The sequence below is a fragment of the Rhagoletis pomonella genome, unplaced genomic scaffold (assembly GCF_013731165.1).
Source record: "Rhagoletis pomonella isolate Grant_MI unplaced genomic scaffold, Rhpom_1.0 Rhpom_scaffold_05168, whole genome shotgun sequence".
In the NCBI taxonomy this organism is placed as follows: Eukaryota; Metazoa; Arthropoda; class Insecta; order Diptera; family Tephritidae; genus Rhagoletis; species Rhagoletis pomonella.
Genome location: NW_023463711.1, coordinates 2,607 through 12,983, shown reverse-complemented (window position 1 = coordinate 12,983; position 10,377 = coordinate 2,607). Strand labels below are relative to the sequence as shown.

Sequence of the window (10,377 nt, the reverse complement as noted above, 5' to 3'; positions counted from 1 at the left end):
TGTTTAGGCCTTCGCCCTAAATATTTCTATATTTTTTCGACCCGCCCTAATGTTGGCATATGTGCACATGTACACACACATACATGTGCACACGTATTATTATTAACTCGCGCCGTTAACTGATGTTTCCCGCCGGATAATAACCTATCGTTAAGTTTCCCCTTAATATCGGTTGTTGTCCGGCGGTCCGATTTAAAATCCCGCAAATCCTTAACTTCACTTCGGTTTAGAAGATCAACGCGAGCAGACCAGCAGCTACCAGGCCACTGTCACTAAGGTAACAACATTGTCATTTATACCAATATTTATTTAACTCTGACTGAATATTTTATATTAAACAAATATTAAAAAACAAATATTTCGCTTTGGTTTTTATTTCCATTCGTTATCACCTGCACCGGAGCGTTATTCCCGATACGCGCCCCCGTGCGAGTTCATGGTCCATTCGGAGCCGTCCGACTAAAAAGACTAAATCTCATACAGCGCCATTTGGAAACCTAGCGATCCTCAAATACTGATACAGTCCACAGCCCTATTAAGCGATATTGCCACAAGGAGTTTTCACCCGCACGCCAGCATCTGTGCCACAGAGTTCAAGCTACTACCACAATCAACGTTTATTCGCCAGAGATAATTGCCACAAACACAGCACTAAAACAAGGTACGTGGTTATATTTTCAGTGCACTTTGATTTGCGGATCTGAATTTTGTTTGTGAGAAATTAATTACAATTCGCGTCAAATTAAATTAATATATATCTACATATATACTCGAGTGACAAAGACATTACGCGGGTGACTTTGTGAAAACAGCAAACTTTCTGAGTGCGTTCAAAAATTCACCGAGCTGAGTTTGTCCGTCCGCGAGGGACAATAGCTAGCATTGGTTGAAAGTGCACACACACACACACGTGACTGTGAAAATTGTCTCATTAATTTAAATTTAATTGCCGAACATGCATTTGATTTCCGTGCTTCGTTTATTTTCACTACAATAAATTCACTGTGCCATATTAGTTTGACCTAAATATACTTGTGTTGCACAAATATTTTTTCGCGAACCACTTGCCATTGTTTGGAGGATACATAACCTCAATGCTGTAATTTGCTTTTAATTAGCCCTTTAATTGAAATCAATCACTTGCGTTATTTCACAAAGTCACTTTATTTGATTGTTTTTGTTTTCAATCTGTTAGTTTTTTTGATTTACACATATATATATATATATATAAGTATATTTGTTACGGGTCTAGAAACACAGACACATACCCACGTATATTTTTTTGTTTTGCACGGTTGGGTGGCGAGTTTTAACATACACGCACGCATTTAGATATATGTATCACGCACCTGGTTAGAAAAATCATATTAAAATAAAGTTCTGAGCATAAATTTTTATGTACATATACAAACAAATCAGCGTGACTTTCTTTTTTGAATTGTGGATACATTTTCTCCTTCTTTGGCGTGTGAACACAAGAGTTGGCAGTTTTTTTTGGTTAGTTGGCATTTTTGATTTCCTTTCTCATTTGAAGATTAGCCAACAAGACCAGATCAAATAAGATATCTGAGGTTGGTATCTCAATACGGTGAATATTTGGCTTAAATTATCGAATCTTTGAAAAGATTCCAAATTCAATCGATTTTCTGCATCTTGCTTAAAAACTCCATATAAAAGGCAACTAGTTTCTCTATCCCAAAAATGGATTCATTTATGTGCTTAGCAGAAGAAGTCACAGAGTTCGAGTCCGACTTCCTTGCTTCGTCAATGTCAGAGCAAAATAAGCATGTCCTTGCTATTCAGCAAGAAGAACTCAAAGCTCTGTGGGAGAAAACAAAGCTAGCCTACGATGCCCTCAATACCTCTGACGAATTTTCACAAGAAGATAAGAGGACATACAGAAAAATTAATAGAGGCGCGTTTGCTAGTTATGTAAACTGCATGTCGTCTTTGGCTGCTCAGTCTGAGAAACTATCAAAAGAAGAAAGAGATGTAGAACAGAAGCCTATGCGAAAACACAATATTCACCTTCCACCGTGTGATACAGATGTTTTCAAAGGCGATTATCTGTCTTGGCCAACATTTCGAGACATGTTCACGGCCATCTACATCTCAAATCAGGAGCTTACTCCGGTTGAGAAGCTATATTACCTCAACCAAAAAACCAAAGGAGAAGCCAAAGACATTGTGAGTAAGTGCCTAATAACTAATGAAGGTTTCGCAACAGCATGGGAAAATTTGTGTGAGCGATACGAAAATAAGCGTATTCTCGTGAACACACAACTAAAAATATTGTTCAATTTAAATTCAGTGGAGAGTGAATGTGGTAGCTCTATTAAAAGATTGCAGCGTGATATCAACAATTGTTTGTCATCCCTCAAGAGTCATCAAATTGACATTTCGAATTGGGACGCAATTGTTATATATCTTTGCTCGACTAAACTGCCTGACAGCACTTTGGCTCTATGGGAGCAAACCATAGACCACACAGGCGATTTACCGAAGTGGGAAGATATGGACAAGTTCCTATCTAACAGGTTTCAAACCCTGGAAACCCTGACGGGCTTAAAGGGTACAAAAGCGGTTAAGGCGCCAAAGCCGCAAAACACCAAAAACCCTTCAGAAGCCCATACCAAAAGACTTGGTGCATTCCAAGCAAGCGTGACCAAGTTCACTTGTGCAATGTGCCAAACGAATGAGCACAAACTACGACGCTGTTCCAAATTTTTGAAGCTTACGCCTGATGAGAGGTTTAACTACTTAAAGAGCAACAACAGTTGCCTGAATTGTCTGAGTGCTGCACATACCGTGACGAGGTGCACAAGCCCCTATAATTGCAGCACGTGCCACTCGCGACATCACTCGCTCCTGCACATTCAGACAAATGTGCCAAAGGCAACAGCGGCTCGAACGCCGCCGGAACCTGCCAATAACACCGCATCTTCCTCTCAACAGGCTCAAGCAAAGCGCAGCTTTAATAATAAGACACGTAACAATAAAAGCAAAGACGTTAAGTCTTGTTATGCTAACACAAATTCAGGTGTGCTCTTAGGAACAGCTCGCGTAAATATACGTCTCAATGGCACAGATTTTTCTGCTCGAGCACTTATTGACTCTGGTTCTGAGTGTTCGTTCATAACAGAACGACTCAAACGCAGAATCAACCTGCCAGCTAAGAGGATGCATGCCCAAGTCTCGGGCATTACGAATGCAACCTCTGCGCAGGTCAAAGAGGCATGCAGCATAGAACTTCGATCCCCTGTTGATCCACTGTTCAGCCTGCATGCAACAGTGCTCGTCCTAACAAGACTAACCGGAAATCTACCATCCTGTCATATCAGCGCTATGACTATGCAGGCATTTCCAGGTCTTGTTCTAGCTGATAAACGGTTCTACGTGAATGAAGAAGTAGACCTCGTACTTGGCGGAGACATTTATCCCCAAATTATTTTATGCGGCTTGAAGAAAAATGTACTCAGTACACTTCCCGCCCAAGAAACAGTGTTCGGTTGGATATTAACCGGATGCACAGATGCACCCAATCCAACCAACAATATAGTTTCGTATCACAGCGAAGTTGCCTTGAACAAACAACTTACTGCATTCTGGGAACTCGAAGACATACCAAAAAACAAAAGCTTGAACGAAGACGACCAATACTGTGATGAACTTTATCGGAAGACAACTCGTAGACGAGAAGACGGAAAATACGTAGTCTCGCTACCATTTAGGCAGGAATTTCCCGCAAACATCTGCCTAGGCCCTTCTCTCAAAAAAGCATGCTCTCAGTTCTTCCGGAATGAGACACGGCTTGCAAAGGATACCGTCCTACAAAAAGAGTATAATAGGGTACTAGCTGAATATGAATCACTAGGACATATGTCCAGAATAAATGATAGTATTTCAGCAGACTCTTCCGATAACTACTTTCTACCTCACCACGCTGTTATAAAGGCAGAAAGTACCTCCACCAAAGTTCGAGTCGTCTTTAATGCCTCAAGTCCAACGGCTAATGGCACAAGTCTGAACGATGTACTTCTCCCAGGTCCAGTTCTCCAAGCAGATCTTCCGATCCTTATACTCCGCTGGAGGTTATACAGATACGTTTTTAATAGTGACATCGAGAAGATGTATCGGCAAGTTTGGGTGGATAGCAACCATACCAAATATCAGCGGATAGTTTTCCGTACAAACCCGAACGAACCTGTAAGTCTATACGAATTAAAGACTGTCACTTTCGGGATTAATTGTGCTCCTTACCTCGCGATAAGGACACTTCTACAACTGGCTGACGATGTAGAAAGCTCTTCCCCAATAGCATCTAACATACTACGGAAATGCATGTATGTGGATGACGTGCTAGCTGGAGGACATAGCATCGATTCTACCGTAAAAGCAAGAGATGAAATCTCTGAAGTACTACGGTCAGCCGGTTTTCCGCTGAGGAAATGGACCTCAAACTGTGCGGAAATTCTAAAGGACATCCCAAAAACGGATTTACTCAGTGAAGACTTTTTGGCATTCGAAGACACCAGCACGGTTAAGGCTCTTGGCATAAGATGGAATGCCCATACCGATCTATTCTATTTCATGGCAAGACCATTGGAGGATCGCGAGACACTTACAAAAAGGGCGATACTATCAGCTATCGCCAAGCTATTTGATCCGCTAGGATGGCTTGCTCCAATAGTCGTCGTGGCCAAAATAATTATGCAAAGTATTTGGCTAGAAGGCACAGACTGGGATGAGACTGTGTCTTCTACTACTATGGAACGATGGCAGAATTTCACCAAACATTACCATGAAATAGACAATATTAGAATACCTCGATGGGTACACTTCGCACCAGGAGATGACATCGAGATACATGGTTTCTGCGACGCATCGGAAAAAGCATATGCAGCTACTGCATACATGCGCGTCAAAAGAGATGACAAAGTTTTGGTCAATCTTCTTTTGGCAAAAACCAAAGTAGCTCCTGTCAAAACAATATCGCTACCACGACTAGAGCTTTGCGGAGCCGTACTGCTCGCGGAAATCATAGAATCCGTAATCAACAACCTCAACCTAGGGCAAGTTAAAACATATCTTTGGACAGATACGACCATCGTACTCGCATGGATACGGAAGCCGCCTTGTTCTTGGTCAACTTTCGTCGCACACCGAATTACGAAAATAGTAGAAAAGGTCGGTAACAAGGACTGGTTACATGTAGACTCGGCTTCTAATCCAGCCGACTTGGCTAGCAGAGGATTGCCTGCGTCAGAGTTGGTGACCAATTTTTTGTGGTGGCAGGGACCTTCTTGGTTGCAAGAAGACAACTCTAAGTGGCCCGCTCAAGAAATTACCTATCACACAGAAGTTGAAGAAAAAAAGAGCGCACGCTTATGCATCAACAAAAGAAAACAATATCGATATTCTTGACCGATTTTCAGATCTACCGAGAGCTTTGAGAGTGTTATCATACGTCATGAGATTCTACCGAAGAACTCACCCGAAAACAAAAGCTTCATTTCAGGAAACTTCTTGTTTAATTTCATCAGAAGAAATTAAGACGACGACACATCTCTTGATAAAAATCAACCAGAAGCAACACTACGGTGAAGAATATAGGAATTTGAAAACTAGAAAACCCATCGATGCAAAGAGCGAAATCCTTCCGCTTAATCCGTTCGTCGACAAGCACGACATCATCAGGGCTGGAGGTCGCCTCGGAGCATCCCAGGACTTAGCTTATAATGAGCGCCATCCAATCATTATTCCGTATAACTGCAGATTGTCCCGTCTTATCGTCCTGATGATTCACCAAGTCTCCTTACACGGAGAAAATCAGCTCATGTTACGCCTTATCCGTACCCAGTACTGGATTCCCAGGGTAAAAAACATGATTAGGTCTACCATCCACAATTGTAAAATTTGTACCATCTACAAGAAACGATCTCAGACGCAAATTATGGGAACTCTTCCTCAGGAACGCACAACATTTACGCGCGCGTTCACGAATACGGGAGTAGACTTCACGGGACCTTTTGAAATTAAAAGTTACCGTGGTAGAGGTTGTCGAATTTCCAAAGGCTATGTTTGCCTATTTGTTTGTTTCACCACTAAAGCGATTCATTTAGAAGCCACCAGTGACCTTAGTACCCCATCCTTTCTAGCAACTTTTGCTCGGTTCGTGGCTAGAAGAGGATGCCCGAAGAATATCTATTCCGACAATGGTACAAATTTTCTCGGCGCTTCGCGATCTTTACGATCTGAATTCAAAGCCTTTTTGTCTGACGCGCGAGACAAAACGATTTCAAAATATAACCACCAAATACTTACGTGGCATTTTATACCCGCTGCAGCCCCTCACATGGGAGGACTGTGGGAAGCAGGTGTAAAAAGCTTTAAAAGCCACTTTAAAAAGGTGGCATCCGCTCACATATACACCTTTGAAGAGCTCAGTACGCTTTTGTGCCGGATTGAGGCGTGCCTTAATTCGCGACCACTGAGTCCCTCTTCAAATGAGCCAAATGACCTGGAGCCGCTTACTCCAGGCCATTTTCTCACGGGTGGACATCTTATGGCTCCGCCAGAACCTGATGTGAATGAGAACCCTGCCTCCATCGTCAATCGATGGCAAAAACTAAAAGCACTGCATCAGACGTTTTGCAGGCGATGGAAAGTGGAGTACCTAGCCGAACTACAAAAGCGAATTAAATGGAAGCACCCCAAGGAGAATATGAAAACAGGTGATCTTGTAGTTATCAGGGAAGACAATCTACCCCCAACTGAATGGAGGTTGGGGCGAGTTGTCAACTTACACCCCGGTACCGATGGCAGAGTGCGCGTAGTGGACATCCTGACGGAGAAAGGTCAAGTTACCAGACCACTAGTGAAATTGGTTCTACTCCCACCATACAGCGATGGAAACTCGGAGCCAACAATCACCCTATAAATTGCCTTCTTCACCTATAGCTTATTCCACTTCCTTTTACCACAGCATTCCACTTCCAGGTAATCGGAGGGATTCCACCCCTAACTTGCCATAAAAAAAAATCCCTAACTTGCCATAATTTTATAAAAAAGGAGTATCTTTTCTGTTTTTTTTTTGTATTTATGGTGATGGTTCTTACTCGGGTTACCCCGGGTTGATCTGGTTACACAAAAACGACCATCCTCAGATCTGAATTCACAATTAAAATTGCAGTTGAAGCAAATACCCCACCCGAAGTTTAAAAGGTAAAATTTTTTTTCAAGTAAAAATTAGCAGTCATTATAATATTTGAAAAACTCACATAATTCAGGGTCCACTGCGGTTAGATGGAGGAAAAATTGTAGAATAACTTCCCGCGGTGGTCGAGGTATCCACATTATTTGTTTCTTTTCGGAACCCTTTATACAAAAAAACACAAATCAATTAGTTATAAAAAAAAGGTTAAAAACATAAAAAACAAAACATAAAAACTTGGTTACCAGACCAACGAAATTTCCGACAAGGATGATGAGGGAATCCAAAAGAAGACCAGGATACTGCCCCGAAAAGAAACATCAGCTGGAATGGGGACCCGCAAACCCGACTGGTACTCACACCATGAAATTTTTATTGAAGGTGTATTTTAATGCATCCTACCAAAATCCGTGAAAAACGCAATTTCGAAAATAGTGTATAATGCTCGTGTCCGATATCGATTATTGCAACAAGGAACACATCCCTCACAATTGTGTTTCAAACGAAAATGCTTCTTCAATTCTTTGAAATCTTTAAGTGGTGTCTTTTTCGCGCATTTGCGGATCCTCTGATGTATTGCTATTGGTGATCTGGGCAATGCGCAATTGTTCAGCAGTTGGCTTTGGGTGAGATTTTTCTTTTTCTGTCTTAGAGACATCTGTTTTTTTATTTGACGTCTGTAAAGCAGAATCACCACCTCCGCCCCCACCGCTGCCAGAATTTGACTTCTTTTGGTTGCGACCGCCGCCGCTGTTCCGATTTTGTGTGCTCATATGTATATGTACACTGTATTTACAAGTAAGCTTATATCAAACGTGAAACACTAATTGCATACACAAGAAATTGATTTATAAAATTTTTGCTTGACACACTGTTGCCAGCCTTCTCAATATATTTAAACTTAGCACGGTGTATTCATAGAAATGTAGAAAAATTCAATCTAATATTTTTAGACCAAATATATTTGGCAACGTATTTGGCAGGTGCTGGTAACCATGGGTACTTCGGTTTTTCTACCTAATTACTTTTTGTTCGGCATTTAAAGACGACTCAAAGAGAATAGCAGTCGTCACGTTTATTCTACTCGCAATTTCGTCTTTTTCCAATCTTTTTTGGATTTCTTTTAGTGCTTTTATAGGCTTTAGTTTCGGATGTCATTAATTCGGTTAGAGGAACATCTTCGTCCGAGGAAGTTGCTTCAGATTCTAGCCCATCTGCGAACACAGTAGGGTGTAACACGGGCATGCAGATTTCCGGCTCGCACAACTCAATACTTTTGGACTCAATGGGAGTGTTTTAAATTAGGTCCTGGGAATTCTTCCGCTTCAATGGCATCAATATCTGATTTTATTTCAATACAATCTAAATGCGTTTGAAGAGTTTTTTGCTTCTCATCTATACTTAACCAAAACGTATGGAAATCGAATAAATGCTGCCAACACTTTTCGCATACTCATTACCAAATATATGAACATGAGTTCTTAGCGTTTAAATCTCAAAAAAAAAAAAAAAATACCCAACGCTTTGCTCTAAAATAGCAATGCATTGTCTTCAGAAGGCTGTTCAGGATCTGGCATTTGCATATTTAGGTATTTGTAAATTCACAACAATAGAATGCAAACGGTTGCCTTGGTGACAGGCATAAAATTTGCAAATGCAAATTCAAGACCATTTGCACAACATCCTGAACAGCCCTATAGATTTTATTTTTTTTTATTATTTTATAATAGGCTGCTTTGTAGGTCGAGGGTTTAGAGGCTGATGCCTTGAAACTAGTTGAGGGGAAAATCGTTTTCGTAGTGGAGTTTCGCTCGCTCGCGCAGTTGCGGGAGGCTTTTGCGCTAAAAACTTGTTCAAGCACGCTCACGAACACGAAAAAAAATAGTAAACGAGTTCATGTCATTCATAGTTTACCTGTCGTTCGCTTCAAAATTCCGCTCAGAATTATCAGGAAAACTCATTGCTGCCCACTGCCGTCTCTCGCCAGCGCTCGCGCTCGTAATAATCTGCCGCATAGCCCGCGCCACTACCACTACCGCCGCCTTCCAACCAGCTATTGCTGTCGCCCGCCCACCAACTGCCCAGAAATCACCGCTCACTGGCATGCGTCGTCGAGCCAATGCCGCCGTTGCTGTAGCCGAGCGGCCGCTTAAAGAAGCCCAGCGTGTCGAGCGTGCGGAAAGTGCGTCGTATCAGCTCGTCCTTGTACTTCCAGATCGTCTTGTCTTCGACCGAGTTCTCGCGGTACTCCTCACAGCTTTTCTTCAACGTATTCACGCAATCGGCGCGATAGTGCTGCAGCTGCGCATCGGTCGTATTTACCGGGTAGGATTTGCAGACACCACCGAGGCAGGCGAGCGGAAAGTGATTGTGCAGCGTGAGCACGCGCTCTGGGACATGGAAACATTTGACGTACTGGTTGGGCTTGGTGTAGTTTTTGGCGCGGTGCACGTGCTGCAGCATATGCATGCCAGCCATGGGTATGTCCTTGTGCCAGCCATGCTCGTGCTGTTGGTCATCGAGGAGGTAGACGTTCCGAAAATTGTAGCTGTTGTAGCCCTCCGGTTTGATTTGCAGCGACTCGGGAACCACCTTCTCCATCAGCTCCGACCAGAGCACAAAGTTGCCCTTCGGCATGATGACCTCGTCGATGTCCAGCAACGCGATGTACTTGTATAGATAGTGATTCTTGTAGAGGCAATCATTGTAGGGTATGACTTCGTTCTGGCTTTCGCTCACTCACTTTTCGCAAATGTTGCTAGAAACAAAATCATCGGCCTGTACCTGTAAAAAAAAAAATATTTAGTAAAATTACAAGTTAGATTTACTATTTTTTTACAACCTTACCTGCGATTGCGTAATCCCTCGTGCATGAATGCAATTTCCTTCCCATTCTTCCAATGAAGTGAATGAGTTTTTCTTCAATGTCATTTGTGAAACAGGGCTTGGACTTCCGAAATTATTTAGTACGCACCACTCTAACAATTGGAGTAAAAACCAATTTTCGTAGTAGCCGGGTTTCATCATTTTTCACATTCGCAATATCACAAAATTGGAATATTTCACATAATGATCCAAGTAATAAACTTAACTTAAACAGTAATCAGCTCTTTCCAATTTTAATTTATTTATACATACATATATAGACAGAATATTTAAATATT

General features: G+C 41.9%; 2 protein-coding genes across 2 annotated transcripts; one reads left to right on the top strand and one right to left on the bottom strand.

Moving 5' to 3' along the window:
* The first annotated feature begins 1,701 nt into the window (after positions 1-1,701).
* On the top strand, positions 1,702-5,424 carry LOC118755034. The gene has a single exon (XM_036489894.1). It carries the CDS (start codon positions 1,702-1,704, stop codon positions 5,422-5,424), a length of 3,723 nt encoding a protein of 1,240 aa, XP_036345787.1.
* A 3,506-nt stretch (positions 5,425-8,930) lies between these two features.
* Positions 8,931-10,086, bottom strand: LOC118755035. The gene is made up of 2 exons (XM_036489895.1): positions 10,061-10,086; positions 8,931-9,941 (listed from the first exon to the last, which is right to left on the bottom strand). The coding sequence occupies exons 1-2, from the start codon at positions 10,084-10,086 to the stop codon at positions 9,302-9,304; spliced, it is 666 nt and encodes a 221-aa protein (XP_036345788.1). The 3' UTR covers positions 8,931-9,301.
* Between the last annotated feature and the right edge of the window lie 291 nt (positions 10,087-10,377).

Coding starts and splice junctions, on each gene's coding strand:
- LOC118755034 (XM_036489894.1), top strand. CDS start 1,702: ATGGATTCATTTATGTGCTTAGCAGAAGAAGTCACAGAGTTCGAGTCC.
- LOC118755035 (XM_036489895.1), bottom strand. CDS start 10,086: ATGCACGAGGGATTACGCAATCGCAG. Junction 9,942..10,060: donor GAGGGATTACGCAATCGCAG/GTAAGGTTGTAA, acceptor AGTGAGCGAAAG/CCAGAACGAAGTCATACCCT.